General features: G+C 42.8%; 1 protein-coding gene across 1 annotated transcript in view; it reads right to left on the reverse strand.

The window, feature by feature from the left end:
- The window catches only part of rsph14 (radial spoke head 14 homolog), a 710,550-nt gene that overhangs the window by 19,926 nt on the left and 669,756 nt on the right, over positions 1-20,868 (reverse strand). Inside the window, exon 4 of the mRNA XM_068005520.1 lies at positions 4,926-5,151. Within this exon, the coding sequence (XP_067861621.1) occupies positions 4,926-5,151 (226 nt within the window). The remainder of the gene's footprint in view (positions 1-4,925; positions 5,152-20,868) is intronic.

The following is a 20,868-nucleotide window of genomic DNA, read 5'->3' on the forward strand; positions in this document are numbered from 1 at the left end:
AAGAAGAAGGAGGCATATGACATGCATAGGCAGCTGGGATCAAGTGGATCCCTTGAAGAGTATAGAGATTGCCGGAGTAGAGTTAAGAGAGAAATCAGGAGGGCAAAAAGGGGATATGAGTTTGCTTTGGCAGATCAGGCAAAGGTGAATCCAAAGAGCTTCTACAAATACATAAAGGGCAAAAGGGTAACTAGGGAGAGAGTAGGGCCTCTTAAGGATCAACAAGGTCATCTATGTGCGGAACCACAAGAGATGGGTGAGATCCTGAATGAATATTTCACATCGGTATTTACGGTTGAGAAAGGCATGGATGTTAGGGAACTTGGGGAAATAAATAGTGATGTCTTGAGGAGTGTACATATTACAGAGAGGGAGGTGCTGGAAGTCTTAACGCGCATCAAGGTAGATAAATCTCCGGGACCTGATGAAATGTATCCCAGGACGTTATGGGAGGTTAGGGAGGAAATTGCGGGTCCCCTAGCAGAGATATTTGAATCATCCACCGCTACAGGTGAGGTGCCTGAAGATTGGAGGGTAGCAAATGTTGTGCCTTTGTTTAAGAAGGGCGGCAGGGAAAAGCCTGGGAACTACAGACCAGTGAGCCTGACATCTGTAGTGAGTAAGTTGTTAGAGGGTATTCTGAGGGACAGGATCTACAGGCATTTGGAGAGGCAGGGACTAATTAGGAACAGTCAGCATGGTTTTGTGAGAGGAAAATCATGTCTCACGAATTTGATTGAGTTTTTTGAAGGGGTAACCAAGAAGATAGATGAGGGCTGTGCAGTAGACGTGGTCTACATGGACTTCAGCAAAGCCTTTGACAAGGTACCGCATGGTAGGTTGTTACATAAGGTTAAATCTCATGGGATCCAAGGTGAGATAGCCAATTGGATACAAAATTGGCTTGACGACAGAAGACAGAGGGTGGTTGTAGAGGGTTGTTTTTCAAACTGGATGCCTGTGTCCAGCGGTGTGCCTCAGGGATCGGTGCTGGGTCCGCTGTTATTTGTTATTTATATTAATGATTTGGATGAGAATTTAGGAGGCATGGTTAGTAAGTTTGCAGATGACACCAAGATTGGTGGCATTGTGGACAGTGAAGAAGGTTATCTAGGATTGCAACGGGATCTTGATAAATTGGGCCAGTGGGCCGATGAATGGCAGATGGAGTTTAATTTAGATGAATGTGAGGTGATGCATTTTGGTAGATCGAATCGGGCCAGGACCTACTCCGTTAATGGTAGGGCGTTGGGGAGAGTTATAGAACAAAGAGATCTGGGAGTACAGATTCATAGCTCCTTGAAAGTGGAGTCACAGGTGGATAGGGTGGTGAAGAAGGCATTCAGCATGCTTGGTTTCATTGGTCAGAACATTGAATGCAGGAGTTGGGATGTCTTGTTGAAGTTGTACAGGGCATTGGTGAGGCCACACTTGGAGTACTGTGTACAGTTCTGGTCACCCTATTATAGAAAGGATATTATTAAACTAGAAAGAGTGCAGAAAAGATTTACTAGGATGCTACCGGGACTTGATGGTTTGACTTACAGGGAGAGGTTAGACAGACTGGGACTTTTTTCCCTGGAGAGTAGGAGGTTAAGGGGTGATCTTATAGAAGTCTATAAAATAATGAGGGGCATAGATAAGGTCGATAGTCAAAATCTTTTCCCAAAGGTAGGGGAGTCTATAACGAGGGGGCACAGATTTAAGGTGAGAGGGGAGAGATACAAAAGGGTCCAGAGGGGCAATTTTTTCACTCAAAGGGTGGTGAGTGTCTGGAACGAGCTGCCAGAGGCAGTAGTGGAGGCGGGTACAATTTTGTCTTTTAAAAAGCATTTGGACAGTTACATGGGTAAGATGGGTATAGAGGGATATGGGCCAAGTGCAGGCAATTGGGACTAGCTTAGTGGTATAAACTGGGCGACATGGACATGTTGGGCCGAAGGGCCTGTTTCCATGTTGTAACTTCTATGATTCTATGATTACAATATATATCAATGACTTAGATGAGGGGACCGAGTGTAATGTATTCAAGTCTGCTGACGATACAAAGCTAGGTGGGAAAGTAAGCTGTGAGGAGGATATAAAGAGGCTGCAAAGGGATATAGACGGGTTAAATGAGTGGGTGAGAAGGTGGCAGATAGAGTATAATGTGGGGAAATGTGAAATTATCCAATTTGGTAGGAAGAATAGAAAAGCAGAATAATTTTTAAACGATGAGAGACTAACAAATGTTGGTAGTCAGAGGGATTTGGGTGTACTTGTACATGAATCACAGGAACTTAACATGCAGGTACAGCAACCAATTAGGAAGGCAAATGTTATGTTAGCCTTTATTGCAAGGGGGTTGGAATATAAGAGTAAGGAGGTCTTGCTGCAATTATACAGGGCTCTGGTGAGTCCACACCTGGAGTACTGCGTACAATTTTGGTCTCCTTACCTGAGGAAGGATATACTTGCCTTAGAGGGGGTGCAACGAAGGTTCACTGGGATTAGAGAGTTGTCCTATGAGGAGAGATTGAGTAGAATGGGCCTAAATTCTCTGGAGTTTAGAGAAATGAGAGGTGATCCCATTGAAACATATAAAATTCTTAGAGGGCTTGACTGAGTAAATGCTGAGAGGCAGTCTCTCCTGGCTGGAGAGTCTAGCACTAGGGGTCATAGTCTCAAGATAATGGGTCAGCCATTTAGGACTGAGATGAGGAAAAATTTCTTCACTCAAAGGATTGTGAATCTTTGGAATTCTCTACCCCAGAGGGCTGTGGATGCTCAGTTGTTGAGTATATTCAAGACTGAGATAGATAGCTTTTTGGACTCTATAAGGGGATCGGGTGGGAAAGTGGAGTTGAGGTCGAAGATCAGCCATGATCTTATTGAAGGCGGAGCAGGCCTGTCCTACTCCTTCTTTTATTTCTTATGTTCTTATGTTCCTGTCGAGTGCTGAATTCAGCTGTGGAGTTCGTTCTCCTCAGCCCCTCCTAGATGTCCAATGGAACTTACACATGGTGAGGCTCCAAGAGCTATTACCCTCATTGCATATATCTATATACTGAGGACTATAATACTAGAGGTGAGGACTATAATACTGAACACTTCGTCATGGGAAACCTATTAATGTATAAGAACATAAGAAATAGGAGCAGGAGTAGGCCACACGGCCCCTCGAACCTGCCGTGCCATTCGATAAGATCATGGCTGATCTTCGAGTGCAATTACACTTTCCTGCCCGATCCCCAAATCCCTTGATTCCCCTAGAATCCAAAAATCTATCTATCTCAGTCTTGAATATATTCAATGACTCAGCATCCACAGCTCTCTGGGGTAGAGAATTCCAAAGATTCACAACCCTCTGGGTGACGAAATTCCTCCTCATCTCAATCTTAAATGCAACAGCTTGGCTAGAGGTGCAGCTAGTTCTGGAGCACAAGTCTTCAGCACTACAGCTGGGATGTTGTCAGGGCCCATAGCCTTTGCTGTATGACGACTGATGTCAAGCTAACTGGCCTGTAGTTCCCTGTTTTCTCTCTCCCTCCTTTCTTGAATAGCGGGGTTACATTTGCTACCTTCCAATCCACTGGGACCGATCCAGAATCAAGGGAATTTTGGAAGATCACAACCAATGCATCTACTATCTCTGCAGCCACCTCTTTTAGAACCCTCGGATGTAGGCCATCAGGTCCAGGGGATTTACGGCTTTTAGTCCCATTAGTTTCTCCAGTACTTTTTCTCTACTGATACTAATTACTCTTAAGTTCCTCACTCTCATTAGAGCCTTGGTTCCCCACTATTTCTGGTATGTTTTTGTGTCTTCTACTGTGAAGAAAGATACAAAATATTTGTTTAACGTCTCTGCCATTTCCTGTTTCCCCATTATAATTTCTCCTGTCTCCGCCTCTAAGGGAGCAATCTTTACTTTTGCTACTCTCTCCTTTTTTACATACTTGTAGAAACTCTTACAATCCGTTTTTATATGTTTTGCTAGTTTTCTTTCATATTCTATTTTCTCTCTTTTTATCAATTTTTTGGTCATTCTTTGCTGATTTCTGGAACTCTCCCAATCCTCAGGCTTACTACTCTTCTTGGCAACATTATCGACCTCTTCTTTTAATCTAATACTATCCTTATCTTCTTTCATTAGCCACGGGTGGATCACTTTTCCCATGGAGTTTTTATTTCTCAATGAAATGTACATTTGTTGACAATATTGAAATATTTCTTTAAATGTTTGCAGTTTCTATTGCAATCCAAGAAAGGAGACATTAGGGCCAATGCCAATGAAAAATGCTACACTTGGTTCAGCAGTTTCTTGATGCAAATAAAAAGGTTTGTGAATAAAACCCCATTATCCCCAAAAGGAAACTCAACAACATCCTGTGTGAAGTTGCCAGAGGCATTGTCATCAATCTACTGGAGGGAAGGGAAAGAGAGAATGAGATAGAGGCAAACAGTAAGAGAAAAAACTACAACCACAGCCTAAACATTGTTGTCTTGAATCAAGAGATCATGGTAATGGACCCAGATATCAGGAAGACAGAGATTTTGATCCCATCTAAAGTTGGGGGGAAAGCAAGAGAACGGGAGGGTTCTTTCAGAGAGCAGGCACAGGCACGTTGGGCCAAATTGCCTTGTCCTGTACTGTGAAATTCTATGGGGGTAATTTTAAGCTAACCTGCCTGGCAGGAAGCTGATGGGATCGGATCTGCTGCCCATTTTACACCCTGCCCGATTTTATTTTCTACTGACTTTAATGGAGAGTAAAATCGGGCGGGGTGGAAATGGGCAGCCAATCCCATCCAATCAGTTTCCTGCCAGGTGGGTTAGGTTAAAATTACCCCATATGATTCTATGGAGTATTGAGTAGAATTCTGGCAGTAATCTAGTCAATTGATTAGGTAACTAATGCAGAAAGCTTGTAGTTTGTCCCTTACCTGATGTCCATGACAGCTCGTGCAGCCAGACTCCTGATGGCCACTGAATTATGAGTGAGCTTGACTTTCAGCACTGATATACCGTCGGCGTCCAGGGCTTGTTTGGTGTTCACGAGAAAGCAAAAGTGCAGAGTCTTCAATATCAGCTCCTGAATCTCATCCAGTTCTGTGCGCAGCTTCATAATCAGTGGGGGAACCAAGTCAGCGTACACTATCGCGGTAGCACCTGCATTTAGGAGACATTGTAATCAGCTCAGTAATGAAGGCAGTATCCAGCTGCCAACATGTGAATCGAGTACGAGTCTAAGCAGTGACCAATGAAGGCCAGGGGTGGGTGAATGAGCTAGGGTTCACACTCCTGATCACTGTCCAGTGATCCCTGCGGGCATAGATGTAGGGTGTGGGCAGGATACCTTGACTTCGGTATCTCAGTTATAAGGAGAGGCTACAGAAACTGGAACGCTTACACTGGAGAACATGAAGGCAAGGGGAGATCTTATTGAGGTACTGAAAATTTTACGGGTAGAGATACATTGACCGCTAATCATTTTTACATAATCATAAAGTCTACAAAGTATATGAAATCAAGTTCAGAAGAGAGAAGGTAAACAGAGATGGTAGTGAGTGTGATTGGAACATAGATCTGCCAAGCCTTCAACAGGAAAAAATCTATATTATATCTTTATATGAGTCTGAGGTTTTTTTGAGTATAGTGTTTTTCTCTAAACAACTAGGGTGAAAATGGAAGCTTTCTTCATTTGCTGTGTTAACAGTGAGGACCAGAACCCAGGCCACGTGATCAGCAGATTAAACTAGTTATGATGAGATCTGAAGGAGGTGTGAATGGTGAAGCATTAAGTTATTCTCTGCACTGAATGTACCACTGTTTCATTTGATAGATTGATGGATTTTAATTTGGAGCCTGCTGAATAGGGATGCAGCACATTGTCCTAGAATTTTAATTCACTTTTAGTTGTATCTAAAGCTGACAGCTGAGCTCGTTCCACTAGGAATGTAAGATCATCCATTTATAAACGTTACATCAGGAAGTCTACAGAAGTCTGTATCTTTCAAGAGTTTTCAGAACATTGGAACAGGAGTAGGCCATTCAGCCCCTCGAACCTGTTCTGCCATTCAATTAGATCATGGTTGATCTGCATCTTAACACCATCCACCCACCTTGGTTCCATATCCCTTAATAACCTTGCCTAACAAAAATCTATCAATCTCAGTTTTGAAATTTTCAATTGACCCCCTGCCTCAGCAGCTTTTTGGGGAAGAGAGTTCCACATTTCCACCACTCTTTGTGTGAAGAAACTGCTTTCTGACATCACCCTTGAATGGCCTAGCTCTAATTTTAAGGTTATGTCCCCTTGGTCTGGACTCTTCTACCAGAGGAAATAGTTACTCCCTATCTACCCTATCAAATCCTTTAATCATCTTGAACACTTCAATTAGATCACCTCTTAATTTTCTATAGTCAAAAGAATACAAGCCTGGTCTATGCAACCTGTCCTCATAATTTAACCCTTTTAGCCCTGTATCATTCTGATGAATTTGCACTACTCCTCCTCCAAGGCCAATATATCCTTCCTGAGGTGTGATGTCCAGAACTGAATGCAGTGCTCCCAACGTGGTCTAACCAGAGCTCTGTACAGCTGTAACATAACTCTGATCCCTTTGTTTCCCAGCCCCCTTGAGATAAAGGCCAACATTCCATTAGCCTTTTAAATTATTTTTTGTATCTGTCCACTAGCTTTTAGTGATTTCTGTACTTGAACCCCTTAATCTCATACACAATTAACCTCTTAACCTCATACACAATTCTTAGTTTATCGACATTTAGAAAATACTCTGATCTATCTTTCTTAGGTCCTAAGTGGACGACCTCACACTTTACTACATTGAACTCCAGCTGCCACAGTTTTGCCCACTCGTCTAATCTATTAATGTTCCTTTGCAACATCCTGCTCCCATCTACACTATTTACTGTGCCACCTAACTTATTGGACTATGTAAGAAATGCAAGCAGAGAACATACATAGATTCATGTGGACTGATTCAATCTTTGTTGTTTTATTAATATTTGTATTATCAGTATCTTGCTGTGTTTTTAGGTCTTTGTGTAATTAATTTACTTGTAAATAAATGAGGCTGTTAGTTTTAGCCTGAATGTAACAGTCTGACATTTGCCAACTTTTGTAGTAGCCAGGACAGTATGATGGGCAATAAAGGTTAATTGTTAGTCCTGTGACAAACTATCACACTCACATCATGCATAAGGTGCAAGTTTCAGTTCTTAGGAGACATGGGGCCGCTTCTGAAAATGCCTTTTTGCTGCGAACACGAGTTTGAAGGGTTGGAAGTGGTCTGAATTGAAACAGTGAATATATGGAGTAGAATGCCTGGGAAGAGTATCAAGGCGGATAATATCAGCAACTTCCAGAGGGAATTGAATGGAATAGGATTGAGAAGTGTGAGACACGGAGTCATGGGGGACGATTTTCAAGAAGCATCTAAAATTGGCAGGAAGTCAACGCAGTGGCTACTCCGCCGGTGTGAGGCCTGAGCCATTTTGAGGCCCGGCCTCATTAACATGCTGTCGGCAAGCAGCAGGCACCAAGGGCGCCCTGCTGCAGCTTGCCGGACCGAAAAGAAAATTAAATGGCTACTGGGCCATTTTGTGAGCGGTCTCTAGCAGTCCCTTTAAGGATGGCTGATCAGGCCGCTTGCCTGGCACACGGCGCACTCTCTGCACATTTGCACCTAAAAATTACAATCGGGGCCCAACAACGGGCGAGGGCCCCGGTTTGCATGTTTAAGCTGCTCTCTGCCTGTTTCAGGTGGACGGGCTGCTCACTCATTTACAGGCGTGGCTGAAAATTGCGTCAGGCAGGCCTTCGGTGTTAATGGGGTGGGTGAGGTGCTCCCTCACCCCCAATTTTCAATTGTGTGAAATGGGCTGCTAGCAGTTGATAATCGCCTCCATGGTATTTTTCAAACTTTGAGCATGGCCTGACTGACTCAGAATGTTTTCTTCTGCTCCTGTATTTTCTGTGTCTCTAGGATTGGGCTCAGCTGTGATGGTCCCTGTGGACGAACAGCTTGCCGATACTGTCTAGGTTCACACATGAGAAACAGGAGCTAGTGGAAGGCTCCTGTACAGAGACTTACATCCCTGTGTGAATCACCACCTTCAGGAGAAAATTAAAAGTATAAAAAAAGAGTTTCTGAAAGAATGAACGTTGATTTTACAGAAAAAAAGCACCTGAAATGCCTGCGGAAATGCTCTTTGATGTTTAATTTATTCCCATTGCCATTATGATTCAGTGTTGCAATTTACACAGACTCCTGGGGGTCACATTGGTTGTTCACCGCAAGGTAAATGCATCTCTTTTTGGCATTTTATTTAAAGAGATGCATTTAACTTTTGAAGAAGGGTCTGATTCTAAAACGTTAAATTATCTGTTTCTCTCTCTGCAGATGCTGACTGACCTGCTGAGTGTTTCTGGTAGCTTCAGTTTTCATTAAAGCTCATGTTCTAGGAGCTGGGCCTTCCCAACCATTTCCTCCAAAGAATGATGGTACCCTTTCTATATTTAACTTTTGCTCCAGACTAAAAAAGTAATTTATATAGCGCCTTTTATGACCTCAGGATGTCCCAAAGCGCTTGACAGCCAATGAGGTACTTTTTGAAGTGTAGTCACTGTCATACGAACATACGAATTAAGAGCAGGAGGCCATTCGGCCCCTCGAGCCTGCTCTGCCATTTGATAAGATCATGGCTGATCTGATTGTGACCTCAACCCTACTTTCCCGTCTACCCACTATAATCTTTGACTCCCTTGTTAATCAGGAATCTATCTAACTCAGCCTTAAAAATATTCAATGACCCTGCCTCCGCCGCTCTCTGGGGAAGGGAGTTCCACAGACTCACGACCCTCTGAGAGAAAAAATTTCTCCTCATCTCCATCTTAAATGGGAGACCCCTTATTTTTAAATTGTGGCCCCTAGTTCTAGTCTCTCCCACAAGGATTTTAGTAAGGCATTTGACAAGGTCCCACATGGCAGACTGGTCAGAAAAGTAAAAACCCATGGGATACAGGGAAATGTGGCGAATTGGATCCAAAATTGGCTCAGTAACAGGAAACAAAGGGTAAAAGTCGATGATGTCTTTACGAATGGAAATCCATTTCCAGTGGTGTGCCACAGGGCTCAGTGTTGGGTCCCTTGCTGTTTGTGGTATATATTAATGATTTGGACTTGAATGTAGGGGGCATGATTGGCAAATTTGCAGATGACACAAAAATTGGCCGTGTAGTTGATAGTGAAGAGGATAGCTGTAGACTCCAAGATATCAATGGGTTGCTGGAGTGGGTGGAAAAATGGCAAATGGAGTTCAACCCGGAGAAGTGTGAGGTAATGCACTTAGGGAGGGCAAACAGTAAAAGGGAATATGCAGTAAACGGGAATATATTGAGAGGGCTAGAGGAAGTGAGAGACCTTGGAGTGCATGTGCACAGGTCCCTGAAGATGGCAATACAGGTCGATAAGGTTGTGAAGAAGGCATACGGAATGGTCTCCATTATTAGCCGAGGTATAGAATACAAAAGCAGGGATGTAATGATGGACCTGTATAAAACCCTGGTAAGGCCACAGCTGGAGTATTGTGCACAGTTCTGGTCACCACATTACAGGAAGGACGTAAATGATGAGGAGAGAGTGCAGAGAAGATTTACAAGAATGTTGCCAGGACTTGAAAATTGTAGCTATGAGGAGAGATTGGATAAGCTGGGGTTGTTTTCCTTGGAGCAGAGGAGGCTGAGGGGAGACTTGATTGAGGTGTACAAAATTATGAGGGGCCCAGATAGAGTAGCCAGGAAGTACCTGTTTCCCCTAGCGGAGAGTTCAAGAACTAGAGGACATAGATTTAAGCTGATTGTCGGAAGGATTAGAGGGGACATGAGGAAAAACTTTTTTACCCAGAGGGTGGTAGGTGTATGGAATTCGCTGCCCAAATTGGTGGTAGAGGCAGGGACCCTCTACTCTTTTAAAAAGTACCTGGACCTGCACCTAAAGTGCTGTAAACTGCAGGGCTACGGACCGGGTGCTGGAAGGTGGGATTAGAATGGGCACCTGGTTGTTCTTCGAGCCGGCGCGGACACGATGGGCCGAATGGCCCCCTTCTGTATCTTTTCTATGGTTCTACATCCACCTGAGAGGGCAGATATCTCATCTGAAAGACAGCACATCCAACAGTACAGCCCTGCCTCAGTACTGCACTGAAGTATCAGCCTAGATTTTGTGTTTAAGTCTCTGGAAGTGGGTCTTGAACCCACAATCTTCTGATTCAGAGGCAAGAGTCACCATTGAGCCACGGCTGATGCCACATAACACCTACTGCAGGCACTGCCTGATGTAATACCAAGCTATATAGACTAGTACACTCCAGGTTCACGCCCTGGTCTGTGCTGAGTTAGCCAGAGCAGAAATTGGAGCATGACAATTGGCCTCACTACTCCTGGACTAAGGAGGGGAAATTTCACCTAGGTTCCCCTTCCTGATCTCCATTCAGTGACCCTTGCTGGAAGGTGTGTCTGTGGGGATAGGATCGGGTCCAGCTTGATCCCCTCCATGGTCAATAACACGCTAATACTCAAGGGTAGATTCTCCTCTTTGCACTTAGGCATAACGAATCGCTTGGGGACAGTGCGTGGAGGGAATTCGGCGGGAGTGAGCTTGTGCCTGGAACAAAGTCTGTCCGATTTTCTGTCCAGAAACCGGATGGGTTCCATTAAGCATGTGCGATCCTGCCTGTCCGATGTTCCTTCATGAAGCCGAACCTTAACACACAAGCGCGGTAAAAGCAGAATCTGCCCCTTGCTGCCTAGGCTAACAGGTGAAGGGGTGGTGGGGGCGTTTGGGGAGGGGGGGGGGCGAGGTACTGAAGGGCTGCTGGTGCCTGTGGATCTGTACCCCAGCAATGGTCAGCACCTTCAGGAGAGGAGGCGAAGAAAAGGATGAAAATTAGAATAAGCATAATGCACAAATCTTACAGAATTACAACAATCCAGTGCACTTCATCGGACTTAAAGCTGTGAGGCCCGGCAAAGTCTGCTGTTAAACCCAATAGCACTCATACAAAACTCAGCTCTTGAAAAAATAGTCATTTACAGCATTTTTGTTTTGAAATATTAAAATGAAGAGTTGCTGAATTGAATTGAATTTAAAGTAATGAGTTTCGATTTCCACACTGTTGACACTCCAGCAGTGGTGGTGGTGGGACAGGGGCGGGGAGGGAGAGAAAAGAAGGAACGTTCAAAATTTTAATCGAAGTATTAATGCACCAATATTGATAAGATGTGGTGTCTCTCTCTAATTCCTGTCGGTCTGACTGTCTTAGACTCATGTTTATGCAAGTATCAGTCTCCATGGGTATTCTGCAGGGAGTGGCTCATCTCCGGACTCCCCAAAGCCTCTCCAAAACCTACAAGTTACAAGTCAAGAGTGCGATGGAATATTCTGCCTTTGCCTGGATGGGTACGGCTCCAATTTTTCAACACCATCCAGACAAAGCAGTCCGCTTGATCAGCAGCCCATCCACCAGCTTAAACAGTCGCTCGTTCCACCATCGGCATACCATGGCTGCAGTGTATATTATCTACAGGATGCACTGCAGCAACTCGCAAAGCTTCTTTGGCAACACCTCCCAAACCTGTGACCTCCATCACCCAGAAGGACAAGGGCAGCAAGTACATGGGAATACCATCACCTCCAAGTCACACACCATCCTGACGTGGACACATATCATCATTCCTTCATCATTGTTGGGTCAAAATCCTGGAACTCCCTACCTATCAGCATTGTGGAAGAACCTTCACCATATGGACTACAGCAGTTCAAGAAGGTGACTCACCACCACCTTCTCAAGGGGCAACTAGAGATGGGAAATAAATTCCAGCCTTGCCAGCAACGCCCACATTCCAAAGAATTATAAAAGAAAATTTAGATTTCAGCCAGACTTTTGATATCGTTCCATTAGGCAAAAGGCATGATATTGGAAGCAAACTTGTGAGGTGGATTTAAAATTTGGCTAAACTAGAGAAAGCAAAAGATAGCTGTGAATGGAACAACATCAACATGGCAAGGGATGATTAGTGGGCTGCCATAGGGATCAGTACTGGGACCATTGCTGTTTGAAGTGTTTATAAATGACTTGAAGCTGGGGACAGATACAGAACTGTCTTAAGTTTGCACATGACATCAAATTTGGGGGGGAGGGAGATTAAGGAATAAGAACATAAGAACATAAGAAATAGGAGCAGGAATAAGCCATACGGCCCATGGAGCCTGCTCCGCCATTCAATAAGATCATGGCTGATCTTTGACCTCAACTCCACTTTCCTGCCCGATCCCCATTGCCCTTGATCGCCTTAGAGTCCAAAAATCTATCGATCTTAGTCTTGAATATACTAAATGACTGAGCATCCACAGCCTTCTGGGGTGGAGAATCCAAATATTCACAACCCTTGGAGTGAAGAAATTCCTCCTCCTCTCAGTCCTAAATATCCAACTCCTTATCCTGAGACTATGCCCTCTAGTTCTAGACTCTCCAGCCAGGGGAAACATCCTCTCAGCATCTACCCTGTCAAGCCCTTGTAGAATCTTACATGTTTCAATGAAATATGAAAATCCATCCAAATACGAAGAGACCTGGATAAATTAGAAGGTGGGCTAATGAGTGGCAAATGGCATTTAATGTGGACAGATACAATCGTCGGGAAGGGAAACAATGTCTATATAAACTAGGTGGCTCTAAGCAACGGAATACAACACAGAAGAGTGGGTAGATCACTGAAACTAACAGTGCAGTGTTCAGCAGCAGTAAGGGAAGCTAACCGAATATTGGGATGTTTAGCCAGAGGAATAGAGCACAAATCACAGGAGGTGATAATGGCCACAAATATCCTTGGGGCGTCACCCACTCCACTACTGTAACTTCACTGGTAGTGAGGTGGGAATCCTATTTGTGTGTGTAAACAGAGTTTACGCTGCACTTATGGTGAAGTCACGGTGATGGAGTCAGACCAGCTCTGAGGTAACTCACGGTCAATGAGTCTGTAGAAGGCACAGCCACACCTGGGGTACAGGGTACAATTCTGGGCACCGTACTACAGCAAAGATATCCAGACATTGGATGCAGTGCAGAAAAGGGCAACCAAACCAAGAACTAGTTTAAGGGATCAGACCCAGAAGGAGGTTGAAGGGCCTGAGATTGTTTACTCGGGCGAAGAGAAGCCTCAGGTTAGAGATTATTCAAATATTCAAGGTGCTTAAAGGAATCGATAAACTGAACCCTGATAATGTGTTAGAGATTACCACAAATTCTAGGGCCACGGGACACAGGCCTAAGCTTAGCAGAGAGGGAGGTGCACAGTCCAAATTTAACTATTTTACACAGAGGGTGAGAACATGCAAAATAAACTATTCAGGGAGTCAGTGGAGGCAGAGCATGTGGAAAAATTGAAGGGAGAATAGAATAATATTTATGAGGTGGACGATTGAGAGGGATTAGTTTTTGGGACCAGACAGATGGACTGCAGTCTTTTCCAGCTGTGCACTTTCCTATGAGAATATTAGTGTAACCTTAAAACTAATATTATTTAAAACAAGCTGTGGGGAGATATAGCTTTAAGCCTCTCACCGACCTGCTCTCAACAGAATTCTGGTATTAAGCTTCTTGGTCATTTGTCCAGACAGGTATAGGGATTTGAGCCCCTCACTAACCAACCTGTAGAGGACTGTTAGACTTTGTGTTTTACCAAACGATTGTTTCCAGAGTTCTGGCCTATTTAAACAGTGGCTCCAAATCACCAACACATCAAACTATGGGTCTGGCAAATATTTTCATCAGTATCTCCTACAGCAAGCTGCAGTACTTCTGCACAGACTATTGATTCATGATAATGGTATCAAATTCTAAAGTCTAAAGTTACTTCCCATGCTGTGGATTTTCTGATCCAGGCCTACAATTAAACATACAGCCCAGTTCCAAGTCTAACGTTCAGCTGATTTCCCGCCACTTCCTGAGCTCTGCTAACATCTTTCGATTTTATCTGTAAACACTAACCCATGTTTGAAGCCTAAATTTCACAAGCTTACACCTTCTTTGGTTTGTGTTTTTACAGCACTGCTTGATGACCATAGGTTTTATTTTAATTAAATATTGTCATAACTGCACCAGAACATTAAGCAAACAGGATTTCTGGGAGATGGTCCAAATATTTGGCCATGTATTTTGAGGCCTGAAGACTCCAGATTGGTGGTCTTTTATCTTCAGGCGGCTCCTTGCAATGTGGTACTGACCATATAGGCAAGGAAGGTCCTGGGTTTAATCTCTGGTCTCTGTTAAGTGAGCTGATTTTAGCCATGCTCATGGGAGGGACGGAGGGGGCCATAACTGGCCTCATTGTCCAAGGGTATGGGGGGGGGGGAGGAACAAATCAATCAGGGTTCTGGCTCCTGCTCACTGCCCTGTGACCCCTGCTGAAATGAATGCAGGTGTTGATGTGGTGTGAACATAATTCCCCCCATTGCTGACAATGACGAGGGAGATTTCCCAATTGGCCGCCGTAACTTCAGCGGAAACCTGGTTTATCCGGGGTTTCTGCTGAAGTTACGGCGGTCGATCGGTAGAACCCTCCCCCCCACCAGAGGCAATCCCCAGCAGCACTGTCTAGGGTTACACACGAAGAATAGCTCCTTGAGCCTGGGTAACAGAGAGCTGTCCTTCATACCTCATCCTCAGATGAGTCAAGGCTTTTAGAAGAGATGGGGGGAAAAGGGAGAAATTCAAGGGGATAAGAAAGGACTGACTCCATTTCAAATCTGAAAATGTTTTTCCAATGAAGGTATAAATAAGATATGGAACAGCACTTGGTGATTTCAGAGAAACAAAATGCTGGAGGTCAGTCAGCATCTGAAAGGTGAAAAGATTGTTTAATGTTTCAGGAATGCCCCTTCGTCACAACTGGTATGGTCGGAAGAAGAGCATAGGACTGAGTGAAACAATAGGGGGGAGAGTACAGCAGACGGTGGCCAAGAATTCAGAGTCAGCAGAATTCAGCAGAACAGGCTTGAGGGGCTGAATGGCCTACTGTTTCAATGTTGTTCCTATATGCTGACTATTTTAACAAAGGGGCCCGTGTAATGGGTTTAAATCTTAATAGATTTTAAAATGGAAGACTTAAAGGAGTTGTAAACGATTCCTTACAATTCAACGGTCTTTTCAGGCGTGCATGCGTTGGTAAGGACAGAAGGTAGCTCCAAAATGGAAGGGAAAGCAATGGATTATTGGCAGGTAACAGTTGATAGGCACGTTTACCTTGTGGGAGTGCCCATGTCAAATCAGCCTGCCACCAACGGCACTCCTCAAAATAAATGCCCTGAAATCTGTAGATCTAATGGCGGCTCAGACCCTGGACTCTTATAGATCCTCCAACCTGCTGCAGGACCAGCTGCCTCCTCCTCTGGCCTGTTAAACGGGCAAAGCCAGTTCAGTAGATCAGCAAGCTTCATGGTCTGATGGAAAATAGTGTCCTGATGTGAGCTTACTGACACATGGAACTAATTGAACACCGAATTCCCAGGCCAGCTCATGCATTTATCATGACTTTCTTTAAATAAATTAATTCCAACTTAATGTTAACGCAAATACTGACAAAAAAAATCCAGCAAAAAATAAAAATAAAGTAAAAGGTCATTCCCGGAATTGGATTAAAAGTAGTGCTTTTGTTTGTTTATTTTCAATATTTTTCTCTGTAATTTTTTACTAATAGTGACAGACAAATTTGAGGGTTGTTTTCTCCCATAATGGAATATTTATATTTGATATTACATAATTAATATTGTATTTCTATTATAGAATAGTTTAATTACAGGCCATGTAATTTTGTGCTTTATTTGAAGCCTGCTTAACGGATATTGGCAAAAATAATGAAAGATTAATTCATCATTCAAGTCATTTTACTCTGGTACTGTAGTTTATTTCCTTGTGTGAAATATATATTTATTTGTTTAAATTCATCTATTAATATTAACATAATACATAAATATATATTTATACTGCCTATCCATGTAATATTTACAATTAAACTTTGTAGTTCATTGGCTTTGGGACATCCTAATGTCATGAAAGGCACTATATAAATGCAAGTTCATTTTTACTATATATACTATTTCTACATATATATGTATGAATTTATATAACATTTAAATATATCTAATTTCATACACAACTATCACATTAACTGTAAATAGTTTTAATTTTCTTATTCCCAGTCCTTTTCTGTAGTTAGATCTAGTGTGTAAACTGTCGTGACTGTAACATCTCTCCTGTATAATGTGAAAAATGCGTAACTCATTAAAATGATTAATTTTAAATGAAAAATTAATTCATTTCCATATTTTTCTTTGCTTTTTTGTTTCACTTTGTCACACTTCAGCATTTTTGACCATTTATCCACAGAAAGGATTTCGGAAAAAAAAACCTAAATGTTGAGTTTTAAAGCACAGAATCCTAATCCTCACCCCCATGGAATTTCAGGGCAGTAGACTGTAAATAGTAAGCAATTCATTAGTTTGTCTCTGTAATCCATCAACGCCTCACAACCATTATGTTGGGGAGTTGCTGGTCCCAGGTGCATAACCTGCACTTTCTAGCTGTTAACAGCTAGAGATAAAACATAAGTCAGACTCTGGCAATCAGTCGAGTTTTTGAAACAGAATACTGTGAGGCAGTCAGTCAGCAAAGGCTGTGAGAAGGTTGGAATGCAGGAGAGAGTAGTCAGATGACCCACTGACGTGGGGAAGCGTAGCCTGTTCATTATTTTGTATTACTGCACAAAGACAAGTTGTACTGATTGAATTAAGTGAATCTGATCATAACTGTATGCTCACTTACTGTGAAATAAAGCAGCTTAACAATTCACATCTGGCCTCATTTTACCAGATGTTTGCTCGGACTGCCTTTGGAGACATTGAGAAAGTGCTTGTCGGAAAGATTGAATATCCAGTTCATTACTGTAGTCAGGAGTAGGCCAGGTGGGAAAGACCCTAATAATTCCAACAACTTTATTAAACATTTCTCAATATTAAAGACACATACACATATTAAAACTAAGAATCTGCAATCAGGTTCTAAGAGATGTTTAAGACAAGATTAGAACCTGTGAACATACATTAATGGACTAATAATCTGATAGAACAGACATGGTACGTTCTAGGTACCAAGCCAGACGGTCAATTTAATCCAAAGAACGTTATTAAGACTATCAGAAAAAGACGAGATAGTATGGTAAAAATCATGAGAAAAGCAATGATAGTGTCGCACAGGTGTACTAAAGAGGATTACGTAATTTACAAGATAACTTAATGGGTTGACATGTTATGTATTAATTAAAAATAACCAGAATGTGTTGACATGTTATTATCACGCTAGCAAGACATTACTAACAATATAAATGGTACAACACAAAAGCTCAGTGGGACTTGAACTTCTAGCTTCGATCAGCGTAAGCAGATTAGAACTACGCGCTTACAACTCTTCCTAATGGGTCCCCCATGAGTGTTTGTCTGTACCAGTAATCTCATGGTCACTGTATGTAGTGGGTTGTGCAATATGATTAAAAAGCATTAAACCGATTGTTTCTTAGTTTTCGAGCTTGTTTAATGGGATCTGGATATGGATTATCCTATAAAAACCCTATATATATATATATATATATATTTAGCCTATTAGGAGGCATTTATATATATATATATATATATATATATATATATATTTAGCCTATTAGGAGGCATAAAACCCAACAGTTACACCCTGTATTACACTATTGTAGTAGTAGATATTGGGCAGTGTCAGCAACTCCACTAAAAGTAAGATGCTCAGACCACTGTTTAGAAACAACGAGCTTTTAAAAATATCCCAAGTGAAAGAAGTCCAGCTTGAGTTAGTGACATGAATGACCATGCTTTCTCCTAAAGCCCCAATCCCCACAGTCTAGTTTCTGGTCAATGTTCAGTTTGTCACTGCAGCATGTCATGGTGGTGCGGTCAGGAGTGGGGCTGCTCGCTGGCCCACTCTTGCCGGCCTAAAGCAGGACCTGGATAACATCTCAAACAAGAGGAAGCCAGATGTTCCCCCATGACATTCAATGGCACCACCATCACCAAGCCCCCCACCATCAACATCTTGGGGTTGCCTTTGAGCAGAAGCTGGATTGGACCATTTATATCAACATTGTGGCTACAAAAGAAGGGCAGAGGCTGAGTACCCTCCAATGAGTGGCTCTTCTCCTGACCCCTCAAAACCTCTTCACCATCTACAAGGTCAAGTCAGGAGTGTCATGGAATACTCATCATTTGCCTGAACAGTTGCAGCTGCAACAACACTCAAGAAGCTTAACACCATTTATAACAGAGCAATTCACTTAATCAGTGTCCATGCCACTGGACTCAATATTCATCCTTTGACACACTGTGGCTGTAGATTGTAGATCCTGTACAATCTACAGGACGCACTGCAGGCATTTACCAAGGTTACTTCAAAGCACATCCCTTCCATGCAACCTCTATTACCAGGAAAGATAAGAACACCATCAACTGCACGTTCCCTTCCAAGTCATGCATTATCATATAAAGAAAGTCGATGGGATTTAGTGATTCACTGTAAAATAAAGCACCAAATGATATCAGCTGTGTAATTCAACAGCTGAGTCAGGCAGTGTGGACATTGTGCATTTATAAATTAGATTCGGTCCAGAGCGAGTAACACCAGGGTGATCTGTGGGCAGCGTTCTTCCCACTTATATTGCCATTGAATTCTGGTCTATGTTCCTTCATTGATGCTGGGTTGATGTCCTGGAACTCCTACCTAACATGGGAGCACCATCACCAGGACTGAAGTGGCTCGAGGAGAAATCTCACCACCACTTTCTCAGGACAACTAAGAGTGGGCAATAAATGCCCCCAGATGCCAACAAACCTTGCCAGCAACACCCACATCCAGAGAACAAATAAAGAAAATAACATCATGACACCAGGATGCCCTATCCACCTATCGAATAATGTCTCTGATTTCAGAATTGGCCTCCAAGCGGCCTGCAGAGAGACCAGAATTCGATGGCAATATAAGTGGGAAGAACGCTGCCCGCAGATCACTCTGGTGTTACTCGCTCTGGACCGAATCTAATTTATAAATGCGCAATGTCCACACAGCCTGACTCAGCCTATGGGCTGTTGAATTACACAACTGATATCATTTGGTGCTTTATTTTACAGTGAATCACTAAATCCCATCGACTTTCCTTGGATTCATATTGCAAAATTGTTTAATCTCAAAGAATTGACTCTGAGCCCTTAGAACATTTTCAATTCCAAATAAACAATATTACAAGAACATTAATGGACCTTGAGAGAAAAACAAACTGCATTGGTTTCAGTAGGGACGTCTAATTTAAACATTGTCCTTCGAAGATTTGCATTCAGACTTACAGTTTGCTGAGCAATCTTTTGACTGCAGAAGTAATCAGATTTTCATAGCATCATAGTAGGTACAGCACAGGGGGAGGCCAATCGACTCATCGTGCCTCTGCAGGCTCTTTGAAAGAGTCCAATTAGTCCCATTCACCTGCTCTTTCCCCATTGCCCTGTAAGTTTTTTTCCCTTCAAGTATTTACCTAATTCCCCTTTGAAAGTTACTATTGAATCTGCTTCCAACACCCTTTCAGGCAGTGCATTCCAGATCACGACAACTCGCTGCATAAAAAAATGTTTCCTCGTGTTGCCTCTGGCTCTTTTGCCGATCACCTTTATTTTCTTGTAATAAAGATGTGAATGAGTCAGTGGTCACATTTTCTTTGCACTGGAAGGTAATGAAAAGACAACTCTCCTGATAATAGAGGACTTTGTTGATGTGGGAATCACTGTGAATGAGCCTGTGTATAAACTCTGGAGATCCAAAGGAGAAGGAAAAAAACACCTTGGAAATCTCGCCTGACTTTCGCCGGGATTTACTCACACTTGATCTGATGAAGGAGGGTTCCTTCTCCCAACTGTCTCAAAGGCCAGGTGCCCACCACGTGCCATGAGTCATTTTTATTCTTCACTTTAATTCATCATGTTTGTTTTTTAGAGTTTTGTCAGGTTTAATCTGAATTTTAGAATTTGTCTTTTGGGTGGGTGGGTTTAGGGGTTATGGGAGAGGGGAATTGTTGATTTCATCTGATCAAACCCTACAATCAGAAGGCCTAAACTCACTGACCTCTGCTCACCAGCCAACCCTAGCCCCTCTTTTGCCGATGATTCCATTCTCCATTCATCACTTTCCTTATATCACATGCCCTCAGTGGTTGAATCACTCTATCTCCACCCTCTCCATGTCCTTTGGTGGGACGTGAATATCTTGCTCCGTTCACTTCAAGACACAATATCTTCCCATATCTCACCAAGAGCTGCCACTCTTTAACTTCGATGGTACCTCAATATCTGCCACACCCTGAACTCCCACATCTCCTGTATTGCAAGAGATGTCTCCAGGAACTTTGTTTTTTTTTCTTTGTTGGTGACAATTCTTTGCCCCTCAACGACACAACTCAATAAAGTCCAATTCTGTCCAACACTTGAATACTGCTCCACTATGTGGGAGGCTTTTCTCCTATCTCTCTCACACTCCTGAACATCATCGTCTGGTGGGTGATTCTTCTCTTACCTTTAATCTCCAATCTCTCTCTCTGCGCGGCAACCTTTCTTGTGTGTCTATTTTTAAATACTAATCCGATCAATGCTCTGAAGTTTCCTCTGTTGTTCCTAAAATTCCAATAGGACATCCTACATACGTGCTCCCTAGTGTTGGTCTACCCAGGACCTTACGATAGTGGACCAT

Source organism: Heptranchias perlo, chromosome 25 (genome assembly GCF_035084215.1).
Source record: "Heptranchias perlo isolate sHepPer1 chromosome 25, sHepPer1.hap1, whole genome shotgun sequence".
NCBI lineage: Eukaryota > Metazoa > Chordata > Chondrichthyes > Hexanchiformes > Hexanchidae > Heptranchias > Heptranchias perlo.